General features: G+C 41.7%; 1 protein-coding gene and 1 pseudogene across 1 annotated transcript in view; one reads left to right on the plus strand and one right to left on the minus strand.

The window, feature by feature from the left end:
• Window positions 1-9658: 9658 nt before the first annotated feature.
• LOC108300761 lies at window positions 9659-11643 on the minus strand (annotated as a pseudogene).
• Window positions 11644-16083: 4440 nt separating this feature from the next.
• The window catches only part of ACRV1 (acrosomal vesicle protein 1), a 6487-nt gene continuing 3498 nt past the window's right edge, over window positions 16084-19072 (plus strand). Inside the window, exons 1-2 of the mRNA XM_037736922.1 lie at window positions 16084-16129; window positions 18622-19050. Coding sequence (XP_037592850.1) covers window positions 16084-16129; window positions 18622-19050 — 475 coding nt within the window. The remainder of the gene's footprint in view (window positions 16130-18621; window positions 19051-19072) is intronic.

Genomic DNA, 19072 nt, shown 5'->3' on the forward strand with positions numbered 1-19072 from the left:
GAGAAGCACCTCTGTGTGCAGGCATCGCTGCATGTTATCCTCATAACAACATCACTGCATAGGCTTTATGCCATGTTGCACTTTAGGAAGAGAGGTGGAAGAGTTTGTCCAGAGTCATACAGTGAATGAGAGGGAGTAATGGGATTTAGACCTGACTGAACTGTTCCTTACTTGAACCTCAGTTCCTACTGGAAGTACCATCCTGCTTCTTTGATCAATCTTTAGATGGGAAAATGAGACCCAGAACTGAGAAGAGGCTGCAGAGTTACATGTTCTGTGGGATACAATAACAGGACAAAGCACTGAGTTTCTTTGAACATTGCAATATTCAGGGGGAACTTGGCATTTCCCATTGAAAGGAAAATGGAGAAGCAAATCATATGGCCACTCCAGATTCTGGTCTGAGAAACAAGGATATTGATTTAACTGCACTCATTCATGTCCTGTTGAAATACGAAGCTTCTATAAGCACTGCCTTCTGAAATATCAGGGAATTCTTTTTGAATGAACTAGAAATCACAGGTGGTTGAATCTTCTTTGACATCACCTTGGGAAGTCTCTCTTTCGGGGATGAGGGCTCAGCTGACATCAAGGGAGGGTGGGAGATCATGTGCAACTGTTAAGACCTAGGACATTTACATTATTCACAAGGTTTATGCCAAAAACAATCAATTCACATTCTTTCTTTTTCTTTTTAAATTGTGACTTAGAACTTCATTGTCTTAGGCAGTACTGAACACATTCTGAGACTCATTATGTGCCAGACACCAGCTGGGTGCTGGGGGGTGTCACAGTGGGTCAGAACACTGACCATGTGGGCTCCAGGGATCCAAGTGAGGTCTTATGAACAGATCAGTTACCCTCCAGTGTGAGTAAATGTGTGAGGTCTTCTAAAGTTTGTTGAAAGCTTGAGTAAAAGGATGATAATAAAAAATATAAACAGTACTTCTCAACGTCAGCCCCATCAAGTTTAAGACGCTTTTGTCAATGATGATCCCAGCCATTTATTTCACCCCTAAAGAACTGAGGCTCCTGGGAATTTAACCGTCTTAATTCAGTTTTTTGTTTTTGTTTTTTTTTTTGAGATGGAGTTTTACTCTTGTTGCCCAGGCTGGAGTGTAATGGTGTGATCTCGGCTGACTGCAACCTCTGCCTCCCAGGTTTAAGTGATTCTTCTGTCTTGGCCTCCCAAGTAGCTGGGATTATAGGCGCCTGCCACCATACCTGGATAATTTTTGTATTTTTAATAGAGATGGGGCTTCACCATGTTGGTCAGGCTGTTCTGGAACTCCTAACGTCAAGTGATCTACTGCCTTGGCCTCCCAAAGTGCTGGGATTACAGATGTAAGCCACTTTGCCCAGCCAATTCAGTCTTTTTTAACTTTATTAGCTAAAGAAAAACAGATGAACTTTGTAGACTTTTTAAAATTAGAAAATAAAAGAAGTCAGAGAAAGCCAAATCATGACTGTAAGGTGGATGCCTAGTAACACCCTGTTGAAACTCTGGCAAAATTACCCTTGTTTGATGAGAGGAATGAGCAGGAGCATTGTTGTGATGGAGGAAGTTCTTTTTCTGCTGAAGTTGTGGCTTTTTCAGAACAGTCTCATGATAAGCAGATGTCTTTGTTTTTTGACCTTCTAGAAGCCAACATGCAAAATATCTTGAACATCCCAGAAAACTGTAGCCATGACCTTTGCTTTTGACCAGTCCACTTTTGATTTGACTGGGCCACTTCCACTTCTCGGTAGCCATGACTTTGATTGTGCTTTGTCTTCAGGATTGTACTGGGAAAGTCATGATCCATCTCCTGTTACAATTCTTCAAAGACATCCCTCAGGATCTTGATCCCATGTGTTTAAAATTTCCATTGAACCCTCTGCTCTTGTCTGCAGCTGATCAGGCACAAGGGTTTTGTCACCCATTGAGTAGATAGCTTGTTCAATTTTAATTTTTCAGTCAGAATTGTCTAAGCTGAATGAATTGAGATGTGTGTGTGTGTGTGTGTTTTCTGTGTTGTTAATCATTAGTTGTTTTTTTAATTAGGCACACACATGATGAATTTTTCCCTCACAAATAGGTATGAATGCTCTGCTACTACAAGCTTCTTTGTTCCTTCTTAAAATGAGTTATCCATTTGTTAACTGCTGATTTTTTAAGGGTATTTTCCCCATTAACTTTTCGGAATCAATGATTTCACCATTTTCCCCCTAAAGGTTCTCCATAATTTTGATGCTGAATTGCAGTGGAACTCATTGTTGCTGTGGTCAGGATCTTTTCAAACTAATGTCTCATCTTTCTTAGATCCTTAAACTAGAGCCTGTACAGACACATTACAACAATTAAGTAGGAGTTTATTTCTGTTAAAAAATAAAAATTTGTGTATAGTTTCTTCATAATATGCATATTCCACAAATTTGGTGAAGACTCTCCTAACTGGTGGGTTTTTATTTTTATTATACTTTTAGTTCTGGCATACATGTGCAGAACATGCAGGTTTGTTACATAGGTACACATGTGCCATGGTGGTTAGCTGCATCCATCCCCCCATTATCAACATTAGATATTTCTCCTAATGTTATCCCTACCCTAACCCCCACTCCCTACTATCCCTCTCCTAGCCCCCTACTCCTGATAGGCCCTTGTGTGTGATGTTCCCCTCCCTGTGTCCATGTGTTTTCATTGTTCGACACCCACTGATGAATGAGAACATGTGGTGTTTGGTTTTCTGTTCTTGCGTCAGTTTGCTGAGAATGATGGTTTCCAGCTTCTTCCATGTCCCTGCAAAGGACATGACCTTATCCTTTTTTAATGGCTGCATAGTATTCCATGGTGTATATGGGCCACATTTTTTTTTATTCAGTCTATTATTGATGGGCATTTGGGTTGGTTCCAAGTTTTGGCTATTGTAAACAGTGCTGCAATGAACATACATGTGCCTGTTTCTTAATTATAGAATGATTAATAATCCTTTGGGTATATACCCAGTAATGGGATTGCTAGGTCAAATGGTATTTCTATTTCTAGATCCTCCACACTGTCTTCCACAATGGTTGAACTAATTTACACTTCCACCAACAGTGTAAAAGTGTTCCTATTTCTCCACATCTTCTCCAGCATCTGTTATCTCCTGATTTTGTAATGGTTGCCATTTTAACTGGTGTGAGATGGTATCTCAATGTGGTTTTGAATTGCATTTGTCTAATGACCAGTGATGATGAGTTGTTTTCATACGTTTGTTGGCTGCATAAATGTCTTCTTTTGAAAAGTGTCTGTTCATATCCTTTGCCCACTTTTTGATAGGTTGTTTTTTTCTTGTATTTTTGTTTAAGTTGTCTGATGATTCTGGATATTAGCCCTTTGTCAGACAGGTAGGCTGCAAAAAAATTTTCCCATTCTGTTGGTTGCCAGTTTACTCTAATGATTGTTTCTTTTGCTGTGCAGATGCTCTTAAGTTTAATTAGATCTCATTTGTCTATTTGGCTTTTGCTGCCATTGCTTTTGGTGTTTTAGTCATGAAGTCCTTGCCGATGCCTATGTCCTGAATGGTTTTGCCTAGGTTTTATTCTAGGGTTTTTATGGTGTTAGGTCTTATGTTTAAATCTTTAATCCATCTGGAGTTAATTTTTGTATAAGGCATAAGGAAGGGATACAGTTTCACCTTTCTGTATTTGGCTAGCCAGTTTTCCCAACACCACTTATTAAATAGGGAATCCTTTTCTCATTGCTTGTTTTTGTCAGGTTTGTCAAAGATCAGATGGTTGTAGATGTGTGGCTTACTTCTGAGGCCTCTGTCCTGTTCCATTGGTGTATATCTCTGTTCTGGTAGCAGTATCACACTGATTTGATTACTGTAGCCTTGTAGTATAGTTTGAAGTCAGGTAGCTTAATGCATCCAACTTTGTTCTATTTGCTTAAGATTTTCTTGGCTATGCAGGCTCTTTTTTGGTTCCATATGAAGTTTAAGATTTTTTCCCCCAATTCTGTGAAGAAAATCAAAGGTAGCTTGATGGGGATAGCATTGAATCTATATATTACTTTGGGCAGTATGGCCATTTTCATGATATTTATTCTTCCTAACCATGAGCATGGAATGTTTTTCCATCTGTTTGTATCCTCTGTTACTTCCTTCAGCAGTAGTTTGTATTTCTCCTTGAAGAGGTCCTTCACATCCCTTGTTAGTTGTATTCTTAGGTCTTTTATTCTCTTTGTGAATGGGAGCTTACTCATGATTTGGCTCTCTGTTTGCCTGTTTGTGTATAGGAATGCTTGTGATTTTTGCACATTGATTTTGTATCCTGAGACTTTGCTGAAGTTGCTTAACAGCTTAAGGAGATTTTGGGCTAAGATGATGGGGTCTTCTAAATATACAATCATGTCTTCAAATAGAGACAATTTGGCTTCCTCTTTTCCTAACTGAATAATCTTTATTTCTTTTTCTTGCCCTATTGCCCTGGCCAGAACTTCCAAAACTGTGTTGAGTAGGAGCGGTGAGAAAGGGCATTCTTATCTTGTGCCAGTTTTCAAAGCGAATGCTTCCAGTTTTTGCCCATTCAGTATGATATTGGCTGTTGGTTTGTCATAAATAGCTCTTATTATTTTGAGATATGTTCCATCGATACCTAGTTTAGTGAGAGTTTTAGCATAAAGGGCTGTTGAATTTTGTTGAAGGCCTTCTCCGCATCTATTGAGATAATCATGTGGTTTTTGTCTTTGGTTCTGTTTATGTGATATATTATGTTTATAGATTTACATATGTTGAACCAGCCTTGCATCCCAGGGATGAAGCAGAGTTGATCATGATGGATAAGCTTTTTGATGTGCTGTTGGATTCGGTTTACCAGTATTTTATTATGGATTTTCACATCATTGTTCATCATGGATATTGGCCTGAAATTTTCTTTTTCAGTTGTGTCTCTGCCTGGTTTTGGTATCAGGATGATGTTGGTTCCATAAAATAAGTTAGGGAGGATTCCCTCTTTTTGTATTGTTTGGAATAGTTTCAGAAGGAATGGTACCAGCTCCTCTTTGTACCTCTGGTAGAATTTGGCTGTGAACCCATCTGGTCCTGGACTTTTTTTTTGGTTGGTAGGCTATTAATTGCTGCCTTAATTTCAGATCTTGTTATTGGTCTATTCAGATTCAACTTCTTCCTGGTTTAGTCTTGGGAGGGTTTAAGTGTCCAGGAATTTATCCATTTCTTCTAAATTTACTGGTTTATTTGCATAGAGGTGTTTGTAGTAGTCTCTGACGGTAGTTTGTATTTCTGCGGGATCAGTGGTGATATCCCTTTTATCATATTTTATTGCATCTATTTGATTCTTCTCTCTTTTCTTTTTTATTAGTCTGGTTAGTGGTTGATCTATTTTGTTGATCGTTTCAAAAAACCAGCTCCTGGATTTACTGATTTTTTTTGTTTGTTTCTCTGTCTCCTTCAGTTACGCTCTAATCTTGGTTATTTCTTATCTTCTGCGAGGTTTTGAATTTGTTTGATATTGCTCCTCCAGTTCTTTTAGGTTGTGACATTAGGGTGTCAATTTTAGATCTTTCCTCACTACTTCTCATGTGGACATTTAGTGCTATAAATTTCCCTCTAGACACTGCTTTAAATGTGTCCCAGAGATTCTGGTATGTTGAGTCTTTGTTCTCATGGGTTTCAAAGAATATCTTTATTTCTGCCTTCATTTCATTATTAATCCAGTAGTCATTCAGAAGCACACTGTTCAGTTTCCATGTAGTTGTGCAGTTTTGAGTGAGTTTCTTAATCCTGAGTTCAAATTTGTTTGCACTGTGGTCTGAGAGACTGTTCGTTATGATTTCCATTCTTTTGCATTTGCTGAGGAGTGTTTTACTTCCAATTATGTGGTCAATTTTAGAATAAGTATGATGTGGTACTGAGAAGAATGTATATTCTGTTGATTTGGGGTGGAAAAGTTCTGTAGATGTCTATTAGGTCTGATAGGTACAGATCTGAGTTTAAGTCCTGGATATCCTTGTTAATTTTCTGTCTCATTGATCTGTCTAATATTGACAGTTGGGTGTGAAAGTCTCCCACTATTTTTGTACAGGAGTCTAGGTCTCTTTGTAGGTCATTAAGAACTTGCTTTATGTATCTGAGTATTCCTGTATTGCATACATATATATTTAGGATAATTAGCTCTTCTTGTTGCATTGATCCCTTTACCATAATGTAATGCCCTTCTTTGTCTCTTACTATCTTTGTTGATTCAAAGTCTGTTTTAGCAGAGACTAGGATTGCAACCCCTGCTTTTTTTTGCTTTCCATTTACTTGGTAAATATTCCTCCATCCCTTTATTTTGAGCCTATGTATGTCTTTGCACTTGAGATGGGTCTCCTGAATACAGCATTCTGATGGGTCTTGACTCTTTATCCAATTTGCCAATTTGTGTGATTTGATTGTGTCAATTTGATCCTGCTATTTTGATGCTAGCTGGTTGTTTTGCCCATTTATTGTTGTAGTTTTCACCTGCAGGGGCAGCAGAACAGCAAAGATTGCTGCCTGTTCCTTCCTCTGGTAGCTTTGTCCCAGAAGGGTATCCACCAGATTCCAGCCAGAGGTCTCCTGTATGAGGTGTCTCCCTCAGTTGGAAATGTGGAGATCACTTGTCTTCTGGCTCGCTCTCGCTGGGAACTGCAGACCTGAGCTGTTCCTATTCAGCCATCTTGGCCAACTGAATTTTTAATTACACTGGGAAACATAGTTCAAGAGGTTGGGAAGATGCTGCATGTGAATCCTCCAAGGCCAGAGCAACATAGTTCCAATCTCGAGGAGTCCTTTTCTCACAGTTACAAAGGCTCTTCCTGACCTGACTTAAATTAGGTTCCTTTGAGCCCTCTGCTCCACTGCATCTGACTGTGGGCTGACCTCCTTCTCCATGTAAAATCCACATTGAATAACAATCTTTTTAGGTCATTTCAGTGAAAATCCCAAACCTTGGTATCTAGTCATTAGGATAACTTGTCACCTTGGCCTGCCTTCAGCAAGTAGTCTTTTCAGTTGTCTAGCAAGGATCTGCCCTGCTTCTGATGCCTCCACAGGGTGAAATCCCATCCACTGACCCCTACCCTGCTCCTTGGCTATATCTCCCTACTTGCCCTTCTTGTGTTTGGATTTAGCCCAGTCTCTTCCCACTACAAGGTCTCAATGCAATGGTCCCTGTACCTATGCTGATAGTTCTCCCTGACCAGTCTTCTTTAATGTCTTTAGCCGCTGTCCTGAAAACTTGATTTAACATCAGATACCTTCATGCCTCCCTCCCTCAATCATTTCCTTAACTTGATTCTCTACTCAAATATCTCTTCCACCAGAAACCCTCTAAAAAAGCATGCAAAATGTCTTCAACATCCCAGAAAACTGTAGCCATACACTTAGCTCTTGACCAATCCACCTTTGCTTTGACTTGGCCACTTCCACCTCTTGGTAGCCATTGCTTCTTCTGGGATTTACCTCCATGAAATAGTCAGTTTATATGACTATTTCTGATTCACCCACCTTAAACATTGTGAACTTCTTATGATGATAGATGAGGATTTCCCTCTCTTACACATCCCCCTACCACTCCTTCAAAGCTCTCAATCGAGTTGATTCGTAATGCAGGATAAGTCAATGCTTCTTCAACCTTTCAGACATCTATTTTGTGTCTAAAGTATGCCAGACTCTGAAGACAGAGTATTGAATGCACAGAGGACCCACATACAGATGATAAACAATCAAAATGATACATAAAATACTGCCAGGTAGTGATAAAAGTAATGAAGAAAACTGAAGGAGGCCAAGACATAGACACTGGCAGGGAATGCTTTTTTAGAGGGTCTCTCTGAGAAGTGAGATTTCAGCAGGGAACCGAATTGAGGAGACTGAGGGAGGGAGACATGCTAGTATCTGGTGTTAAAACAAGTATTCAGGACACTTGGTAAGGACAATGACTTGTTTCAGGGGAACTATCACCATAGATATAGGGACCAATGCAATGGGGTCTTGCAGTGGGGACAGGTTGGGCTGTAATCTGAACACAAGGAAAGTGTGTTATAGTCAAGGAGCAGGGTAGGTGTGGGTGGATGGGACATTACCATGTGGAAACTTCAGGGGCAGAAAAGATTCTTGCTAGACTCAATAGAATTCTCGCTCAAGGCAAGCTGGGGTGATCATATTCAGGTGACCTAATATCAAGGGCAGGGATTTTCACTGCCCTGACTTAGCAGGATTCCTGCTCAAAGAGGATTTTACAAAGAGGGAAAACGGCGAGCCAAAGGTTGGGCCTAGTGGGGCAGAGGACTCAAGGGAGCCTGATTCAAGTTAGGTCAAGGAGAGTTTTTGCCACTGAAGGAGAAAGACTCCAGACAGAAGGAGCAGTAACGTGAAGGCCTTGAGATGGGAACTATGTTGTTCTGGCCTTGGTGCATGAGCCCTCAACATCTTCCCGAATCTCTTCTAATAGCTCTTCTTGCTGGAAAGCCAAGAACTACATTTGCCAGTTGATTAAAATTTTACTGATTAGTTAACTGAGAATGCAGAAATGAGGGTCATCTTTCTGCTATGTCTATAGTTTTCCGATGTTTAAGATTAAGTTGGAATTTTGTGAGGTATTTTTAAATTATTTTTATGATTTTTTATTTTACTTTTTTCACTTTGAAAGAGCTATTTACTGTTTTCCAAATATTTTCCCAAAAAGGTGTTTTGCAGCAAGTGTCAATATGAAGTCAAACATTCTATAGAAGGAAATCATTTTTACAGACATTAAGAATAACTTTAACAGGAAAAACAGCTCACAACTATCTAGATGTGGCTATGTTCCATGGGGAAATTTCAGCATCCAAAGTGCAAAGAAAAAATGACTGTGGCTTTTCTTACCACATAAAATATTGACCATCTTCTCTTATAGCCTACTCTTTATTGTTAGTTGGAATGCCAAAAAACAACACAGTGACCTTTAGAAGTTGGGCTCCACTGGACAAGGTTGGGGCATAGGGGTCAAGCATCAGAATGAATTCAATTTTAAAATAAAAACTGCCTTTGACCCCAAATGAACCCAAAGTTCAGCCAGCCGCACATTCTCAATAAATACAAGTTGTACTTTCACATTTACAAGGTTGTGCCACTCAACACTATTAAGACCTAATCATCCAAATTAAAGCTATGCATACTCCCATCACTAGTTCAGTCCTTAATGTATCCCATTTTTATGAAAACTCCATGTTATAGCTCAGTTCATAATGGGGAATGGAAAATTCCAGTTCTTAGAAGGAAGCATCCTAAATCCTCTGGTCTAATCCTTTCTTTGCCCCGCCCTCCCACTTCCCATCCTGAGACAAGCCAATCTTATCATATGGGTAAGATTTCTGTCATTGTCTCATAGAAATTAGTTCTAAATGAAACACAAGAAAGATCATTCATTCCATCAGCAGCATTTGGCTTTAAGTCAAAGGGGTAATAACTCTATTCCCCAAAAAGAATCACAGCCAATTCCATACTAACCCTCTACCCCTGGAAAGATATCTCATCTAAAAGCTCCCAAAAATGACCAACACAAGGTACTGATATTACATGACTTGAGGAGCAGGAAGGGGCGATATATATAGTTTTAATAAAGCCCTCATGCACAATTAAACAATTAAAATCCTGGAGAATGCTAAAAGTAGTAATGAGTACAGGAGGTTGCAGAGCAGAGAGTACAGGTGTGTCCTTTCTTATAGTTGGTCAATGCTGTGGAGTAATAGGCAGATGTGACTTCACTTGAGCATTGGAGAAGCAAAAAAGTTGCCTTGTCATCCTAGGTTGGTGGCAGACTTGCTTTTGCTCCCAAATCTGGGAGTGTTCTTGGTGAGGGTGGAATGAATTCTCTATGACAGGGAACTAGATGAAGGAGTCTTGAGAAGCTGACATTCGGGAGTGGTCACAGGTCCCAGTAAACTCACTTTAATATCTGGTGTTTGTGGTGTTGAAAAGGCATTTGAGTTTTCAATGACATGTAGGGGGTCAATGTTCTCTTGTTCCATCATCATGAACCGACTCCAATACTCCAGGGGCAAGGAAAGCAGGTGCTCAACCACCTTGGGTTGATGCTTGATGTCCTATAACATTGTCATTGGGTCTGGATTGGGCACAGCATGGGCCACTATTGTAGAGCCAAAGATTTTAGCCCGATTGGCAACATCCATTTTAGTATGTGGACTCTGAGCCACTCTCTGCAAGTGAATCATGAGGAAAGCTAATGTGTCCCTGTTGGCCTGGGGCAGTTCACCAACAGCCTGGTACATGGCAGCTATGCTATTGTCTTCATCTGTGATTTCTGCTGCTTCCATAAAGGCTTTGTTTAGGCGAAAGGTCAGAAGAGGTTATTTGAGGTTTCGAAGAGTCTTTTAGAAGGCTACAGATCGCAAGGATACCATCCACTTTGCTGAGGAGGGGTACAGTTTTCACTCTGTGGAATTTCTCTTTCGGCTCTTTTACTATGCAGTCACAGCCAGAGATCCTATACGGGCCTGTCTCAGTCAGACCTCTGCACACTCATTTACACAATGCACAACAATGGGGGGATCATTGGAGAAGTCTGGGACACAAAGTCTGCCAGCATTCCCTCTCCAGTCTTGACGGGTGTTCCTATCAGGGCAGGAATGAAGGGAAGGGGACAGTGGTCCCAACATTCTGGATGAGAGACCACACAACAGTCTCGACACTTCAGAGATAGTTTGCCAAATTTTATCCGCTTTCCACATGGAACACAGGATTCAGGTTTAATAACCATCTTAGAGACAAAGTCATGAAGGTGCATCTCTCCGTTATTCTGTGGCGTGCCCACATTGTCTGTCTTAGTTCTTGGCTCCAGTTGCCCGCTGTTCAGGGTGGAGTCACTGTTCCAAGGTTGTAAAGTACCTGTTTTCCTCTGGTTCCTGGTCCAATATGGCACAGTCTCAATAGTGGACACAGCTTTGATGGGCCCATCACTATTGGGAACTGCCACTGTAGTTTTTGCAACTATGGATTCATTACCCTGGTCTGCTGTGGAGCCAATGGAACGAGTTTTCTTTACAGGTCAAGAGAAACCATCAACAAAAGGTTGGCTACTAGAGTGTCTATTTTCTTTCTCCTTCAGTTTGAAAGTCTTCACCAAAGAGTCCCAATCCAGTGATTCATCAGTCTTGTCAAAGCTGATATCTGATAAAATGGAACCAGATTCATCAATGGTTGATAGTCTTTTGTTCCCAGCATTGCTGCTGGAGGGTTGGCCTGTGTTGAGAAAACCCAGAGCTGACTTTTGCTCCTCGCTTTTGCTGCCAGAAGTGTCACACATGAGCATCTCTCAAATCAGCGAAATCTGTCGTTCCAGCTTTTTGCAGTCAGCCTCAGCTCTGTCTCCGTCTGATTTCTACATCCATCTGATTACCTGCATGCTTCAGCTTAACATTCAGAGCACTTCGCTCAGTCTCTGCTTTCATCAAAAGATCCTTGTATTTCCCCAGCTCATGGTCAGTCCTCTACCACTTTTTACGGATATCCTCAAAGTCCTTTGCCAACTGGATAAATTGGGGTTCATTTCCTTCACTGGGAATCTCTGCCTGGTGCACAAGCTGCTCAAATAGATTCCGCATATTCAGCATCGTAGTATCCATTTTTTCAGTCAGCCTGGCCCCGCCTGGGCCACCCTTCACTTTGCCCAGTGCCTCACCCCTTGTTTTTTATTTTGTTTGTTGTTTTTGCAGAAGCAGCATTCTAGATCCAGGTACCAGCTTTACAATAGTGATAAAAGGAAAACAAGACACCATGTCTTGCCAATGCCCGTCTAGCACGTGTGGAGTGCATCTACAGCTAAAAGTCCTGGTGGCACCCCACTCCTGATTCCTGGCTCACATAGTGGTGTCCTGAAGCCAACAGTTCCTGTGGAAGCTGACTGACACCCCATGGTCACTTTCCTGATTGTTACAGAGGTGGCAGCCATTAAAAAAAAATGGCAAAGTCGCAATTACTTTCGCACCCACCTAATACCTTTCTGCTGAAGCTAAGTCACCTGACAAGCTCCTGTGTCCTGCAAGTGAGCCCTGACTGATATATAAAGAGTATTCACAAGCGAGATAACACTTTTTATTACATGATTTTATATTCTTTTTCCTACAAATAATCATTACCTTATTATCATTTGCTCAAGTAACTTTATGCTTCTGGCTAAGCTTCCCCACCTTCCCCACCTTCCAAGAGCTTCTCAATATACATTTTTACATGGCTGTCATCGGAGCTGTCAAATAATATATTATTTTACCATTTCTCTGGAGACTCCCACTTTGGACTGCCCATTCTCCTGCCCTTGTCTGGGAGGGTTGCCTCCAAGCTTGCTGCACAGTAATCATACTGAGGCCTTCCTTTAGGGCAATCCTGGGAATATCTTTGTGACGTAATAAAAATATCTATTTGGTGTTTGCTCATGATCCTGGCACAGGGATCCTAATACCCTTGGAACTGTCTTTTTATGCTAATGAGATGATTCATCAAGTGGCCCTAGATAGCTTCAGGGTGGGGGCTGGTCATCAGAGAAACCAATCCCATGATTCAAGGGTTAGGAAATTTGGCTCCACAAATGGCCAATGATTTCATCAATTTTGCCTACGTAATGAAGCCTCCAAATAGGATTCAGAGACCATTTAGGTTGGTGAACATGCTGAAGTGCTGGGAGAATGGCTCACCCATACAGGCCATGGAAGCTCCGCATCCCCCACTGTCCCCATAGCTTTCCTATGTATCTCTTCCATGTGGCTGTTACTGTGCTGGCTGTATCCTCTAGAATCATGTGGTAAACATAAGTAAAGCACTTTCCTGAGTCTTACGAGTCCTTCTAGCAAAGCATCAAACCTGAAGAAATCTAAGGAGTAGAGGGAGAGGTGGGAAGGAATGTTTCTGAAAAAGCACCTACTAAAAATCAGAGGACAAAGAAACTTACCTAGGAACGTATTCATCAAGTAGGGAAGAGTGCAAGAAGGGGAGGAACTGTCAGCAGCCTGGACTTAGGGGTGCCCCAGCTCTTCCTAAAGGGAAACTTCCTGGTTGCAGAGGCCAAAGCTTTTTAACACCAGACAGTGATTCTCCTAAAGGGACTGGAAAATGAGGTTTAGGCAGGACTGGAGACAGTATTTGTGAGACCCACTGCAAAGCAAAAATGAGGCAACTTTGTTAGAAAGTGATGAAGAATTTCCTGAGATTGACAGAAAATCATGAAACCAGAGCCCTTTGAGAGTGGACCTGTGTGGCTGTTCAGGAAGTGGACCCTGGGTGTAGGATACTTGTATAATAAGGAGCAGTTAAGCTACTTTCTAAGCCCTAATGTGCACACATATTAGAGAAGACTTCTCCATCACCCCGAAGCTATTTTAAATAAGGCCTTGATTATCTAGGCTTTCCAAACAGGTATTTCTGCCCTCCACCCTGAAGATTTTCAGTATAGAAAGTTTCAAACATATACATAAGTAGAGAGTACCCCCATGTACCCATCACACAGCTTCAACAATCATGCACACAGGACCAATCTTATTTCTTTTTTTTTTTTCAACAGAGTTTCGCTCTTGTTGCTCAGGCTGGAGTGCAATGGTGCAGTCTCAGCTCACTGAAACCTCCGCCTTCTGAGTTGAGGTGATTCTCCTGCCTCCGCCACCCAAGTAGCTTGGATTACAGGTGACCACCACCACGCCTCGCTAATTTTTTTTTTTTTTTTTTTTAGTAGAGATGGGGTTTCACCATGTTGACCAGGCTGGTCTTGAACTTCTGACCTCAGGTGATCCTCCCACCTCAGCCTTCCAAGGTGCTGTGATTACAGATGTGAGCCACGGCACCTAGCCTTATTTTACCTTCTTTCCCATTCATTGCTATAACCCCCCACTTAGGTTATTTTGAAGCAAATTTGCATAGGGAATTTTTTTAAAACAACTTTTTTTTCAGTTGAAAGCATCAGCTCTCCAGAGTCACGGTCTGTCTTTCTATGTTCTAAATTAGGGTGGAATAGATAGCACCTCTTCCCTTCTACTAATTTCTACTGCTGCCATCAACAAGAGTCAGACCCAATGCGATCTCATAGCTGTTCTTCCAAACTCACTCAACCTGGAGGAAAATAATTATTGATAGCATACTCTTTCATACCTTTCTGTACTTCAGAGGAAACTGCCTGAGGCTCCTCTGAAGGAGAAATCCTAGTTGTACCCTACAACTCAAGCCAAGTAACTTTTCACCCCTGGTGATCTTGCTTTCATCAGCTGATGCAGAATCTTAATCCAGATTCTCTTCTACGGATTTTCTTATATGATTCCCTATAAATTCTCATCTATGAGGCAGAGAGAGGCCCCAAAAGGCAATTCATTCATTCCTTCATTCAGGAAAAGCTTAGGCATGCTACTAGGTACTAGGATGACAACAGTGATCACGACAGGGTCCCTGCATTCAAGCTTAGAGTCCAGTGGGGGGTACAATCATGAAACAAATAATTGTAACAGTGGTAAGTATTAACAGTGATAACAGTGCACCATTTTGAAAACCCCTCGCTATTTTACAGACCTTGGCCAAAGTGAATCATTCCACTGGGCTTTGGGCCCTTAGAAATAGCCTGCCCAACTGCCTGTCTGACTTTATCACATTCTGCTGAGTAAAAGTCCAAGGAACGTCAACATCACATTCTGCGGGAACAAGGGCCAACCTGCCTCGTTATGGGAACATCTTATCAACACCTTCCCAGGCAGCAAGCCATACTGCCCACACCTGTCCTACTCATACCTACAAGTACCCCAGCCTGTAAGAAGCGGTGGGCTCTGGCATTAAGCTGGTCCCCCACCTCTGTAAGTCTTATGCTGGACAGAAAGCCTGCATTTGATGTAGAGCCACCATTCCCTCTTTCTTTGACCCTTGCCTTCCTTTAAAACGTTAACAATAAGTACATCTATTCTAGATCTAGCATTCAGTGGTATGTAAAATAAAGTTGTCCAAGAGAGCTGGGCCGAAAGCAGCAAGAAATGGAAGCTGCCAGATCTTTACCACCCAATCCCCCATGAGTTCTAGTTTTATCCCAGGTGGAAGCCTCAATGCATCCATCTTCTCAGCTTGGCCACCCCCTTGGTGGAAGTTGCAGGTCAAAACGCAGCTTTCTACTATCTCTTGATCTCTTTACTCTGCCCATATCTGTGTAAACTCTCCTCAGTTATCCATTTTGAGTTCCACCTGTTTCCTGCTAAAAACATGGTTGATAAAGGTCTGTATGAAGACTATTTATAGAAGTGGACAAGGTTAAGGAAACAGAAAAAAAAGAGAAAAGCTAGGGCATCCAGGTTTTAGTAAGAGCAGGAAACCATTATCACTAGGCCTAAGAGGGCAGGGGGAGGAAAACATATTACCATAGAATGGATGAGAGCTGGAGCCATGGAAGAGAGGACACCCATCAGAAGCTCTGTCATGTAGAGACTCAGCCAGTGTCAACTGAGGCAGGAAGGGAGTAGAAAGAACAAATATTCCAATCTCTCTCTTTCTCCCCATTCCTCCCTTTCTTCCTCCTTTCCCTCTCTCTTCTCCCCTCCAATCCTGTCTAAACTCAATTGGAAGAGAAGTTCAACTAGCATTCAGGTGATAAAGTCAACAGAGGTCAGCCTTCCAGGGTGCAGATCAGAGCCAAGAAAGGCTGATTCAGAAAGCCAAACAGAAAATAATCAACAATCCTACCTCATTGTCAAAAGCACTTTTAAAAGAGAGTAGATATCTTTTAAACTTTATTACAAAAAATATGTGCTTTTTGGTAACACTTTTTTTTTGTTTTAAAGATAGGGCACACAGCCCCAACACACCACCTTGCACATAGAAAATACTCATCGGTCTTCACTAGTGAAATTAGCAGTTGGTGGCTAAGGACCAATTTGCCTGAAGAGGCTACATAAGAACCTCAGAACCCAACCTATTGTGAAGAAACATGGGTTACTTCTGAGGTTCTAGAATTCCCAGACACTCTGCTTCAGCACTGGGAGCTTTTGCTCGCAGTTCTCCCCATAGCTCTGTGAAAAGCTGTGCCCCGCACTAGGATCCCATCTTTTCCTAAATCCCAACGAACATGTTTCTCTTACTAATCAGCCTTTATCTGCTTGGATCTGCCAGAGGTGAGTGTTCAATCTAGGCTTCAGGTAAATACAAAAAGGGGTCTCCCTTAAGACATTTCAGCCCTTGAAAAAGGAAGACCAGTCTCTCATCCACCCAAACCAATCTGATTCAGAATCAAGAGCAGCTAAACAAGTCCAACTCTGAGAGCTCCTGAGCCAGCTGATTTCTCTAGTCACAGCTTTACAGTCAGAGGGGCCCACTGGCTTGGCGCAGTCTTGATTCTACTTATTTTAGACACTCAACATTTATACCTGATGTGCGTGAGATGAAAGAGTAGGCCTAGGGGTTCTGTAGAAGTCCAATGAAGGTTTGTCCCACCAATTAAATGTGAGGTATCCTTGTGTAGTTAATGTGCCAAGGAAAGACAGATTGGAAGATGTGAAGTATTCAGAAAATAATCTCAGAACACGGCAGAGCTATAGGCTGGAGACCTCGTAAGCTTCTTCATGGCTGTGTTCTACCAATCCAGTTTTCTGTATCATCTCTTCTTTTGGGATCCCCTATTCACAGTGGGCTGTGTTGCCTCCTGCCTCCTAGAGAAGAAAGAGGTCATGGGCTCTGAGCTGTTAGCGAAATAACAATGTATTTTCTATAATGTTGACTGTCAGAGGTTTTGCTTTGGCTTTGTTAGACTTTCAAATGTTGACTCAAAAATGTAGATACACAGCCACCAGATGATAGTATGTGCCAGTCACGTGGTGAAGCAATGAGTCATAAACTGTAAGATGAAGAAATTAGCATCTGGGTATGCTAATTTCTTCATCTTATAGTTTTATAATTACAGGCGTGTGGCTCACGCCTGTAATCTCAGCACTTTGGGAGGCTGAGGCGGGTGGATCAGTTGAGGTCAGGAGTTCAAGACCAGCCTGGCCAACATAGTGAAACCCCGTCTCTACTAAATACACAAAAATTAGCTGGGCAAGGTGGCACATGCCTGTAATCCCAGGTACTCAGGAGGCTGAGGCAGGAGAATTGCTTCAACTTGGAAGGTGGAAGTTGCTGTGAGCCAAGATCACCCCACTGCACTCCAGCTCTAGGGACAGAGCGAGACTATCTCAAAAAAAAAAAACAAGAAAGAAAGAAATTAGCATGCTTTTTCACACGTCCTTCCTATATCAGAAACATCTCTTTATCAAAACTTTTAATTACTGAATATTCAGTTAAGTAGATAGTATTTATGTAATAAGTTAAAAAAATAAAAATCTCGGCTAGGCACGGTGGCTCATGCCTATACTAATCCAGCACTTTGGGAGGCCGAGGCGGTTGGATTACCTGAGGTCAGGAGTTTGAGACTAGCCTGACCGACATGGAGAAACCTCGTCTCTACTAAAGATACAAAAATTAGCCAGGTGTGGTGGTGCATGCCTGTAATCCCAGCTGCTCAGGAGGCTGAGGCAGGTGAATCACTTGAACCCGGGAGGCAGAGGTTGCAGTGAGCTGAGATCATGCCACTACACTCCAGCCTGGGCAACAGAGTGAGACTCCATCTCAAAAAAGCAAAAAAAAAAAAAAAAAAAAAAAAAAAAAAAAAAAAAAAAAAAAAAAAAAAAAAAAAAAAAAAAAAAAAGGATTAAAGGTAGAAGAGATTGGTTAGAAAAAGTAACCAACTAAGAGTTTTGTAATTCCCAGTGTAAGGTGGGAAGAAAAGAAAACTAAAATTAATTGAGTACTAGGCAATGGTGCACTTCACAATTTATCTTAAATACTCATGACAACTCCATGAAGTGAATATAAATGGTATGTCACAAGGATACAATTCATATATGTGTGTGTTTATATATATATTTGATATGCCTAGGCTTTTTTTATCTAGGCTATTTTATCTTAATAGCTTATAGCAACTTTGCTCTCTGAACCCCCAGCCCACATGGACTAGGGATTTAGTGTGAGAAGTAACTTGACATTACCAAATACAGGTGACTTTATCACTTCTGATAATTTTTGTGGGCTCATAGATAATTGCCATCTTCTAGTTTAAAGTTTATCATGTCCAAACATTAACTCTTCTACCCTTAATTTAGGTTACAAATACTCAGGTATTGAAAACTACTTGCTTTCCTTCTCTTTCTTCTGTCTCCCTTCTTCTTGTCTTTCACCTATAGTGGAATGGGAGGGAGGGTTGGTGGTGGACTTCTGATTTCCTCATTGATAGTACATTGACTTCCTGATGCTGATTTTGTCAGGGAGGCACATTCATTTTCCTTCAGGTTCTTTTGCTACATGGATGAGTGCATTCCCCTATGTAGTTCTTAATATTGGGGAACTTAAGATTCTTCCCTTCAATCCCAGAGGTGGCCTTTGTGTGATTCACTAAACACTTCTGTCCTACATGGTCTTTTGGGGTACTTAGTTGACTTCTCCCAACATCTGCACTGTCTTCAGGTGCCTGATCTAGGCCCATAGGAAAACTAGGAGTCTCATAACATTAGCCTAACTCCATAGGAAGCTCTCTCAGCTTCACCATCTCTCTTCTGTTCCTTCTCCACCCCAGGAACATCAGGTCAGCCTGATGAGCCTTCTGGCTCCATAGATCATCAAGCTTCAGTTCAGCAACTTTCAGGTGAGTACTTTTCACTTGAAAACCCTTCTGACGCTGAGGCTTTATATGAGACTTCTTCAGGCCAGAACACTTTAAGTGAGCATGATTCCAGTGAGCATGGTTCAAGTGAGCACACTGTGGCTGAGCACACTTCTGGAGAACATGCTGAGAGTGAGCATGCTCCAGGTGAGCCTGCTGTGGCTGAACATGCTGCCGGTGAGCAGCCTTCAGGTGAAAAGTCCTCAGGTGAGCACGTCTCTGGTGATCAGCCTTCGGGTGAGCACACCTTGGATGAACAGCCTTTGGGTGAGCATGCCTTGGGTGAACAGCCTTCGGGTGAGCAAGCCTTGGGTGAACAGCCTTCGGGTGAGCATGCATCAGGTGAACAGCCTTCGGGTGAGCA

Source organism: Cebus imitator, unplaced genomic scaffold (genome assembly GCF_001604975.1).
Source record: "Cebus imitator isolate Cc_AM_T3 unplaced genomic scaffold, Cebus_imitator-1.0 Scaffold0, whole genome shotgun sequence".
Lineage (NCBI taxonomy): Eukaryota > Metazoa > Chordata > Mammalia > Primates > Cebidae > Cebus > Cebus imitator.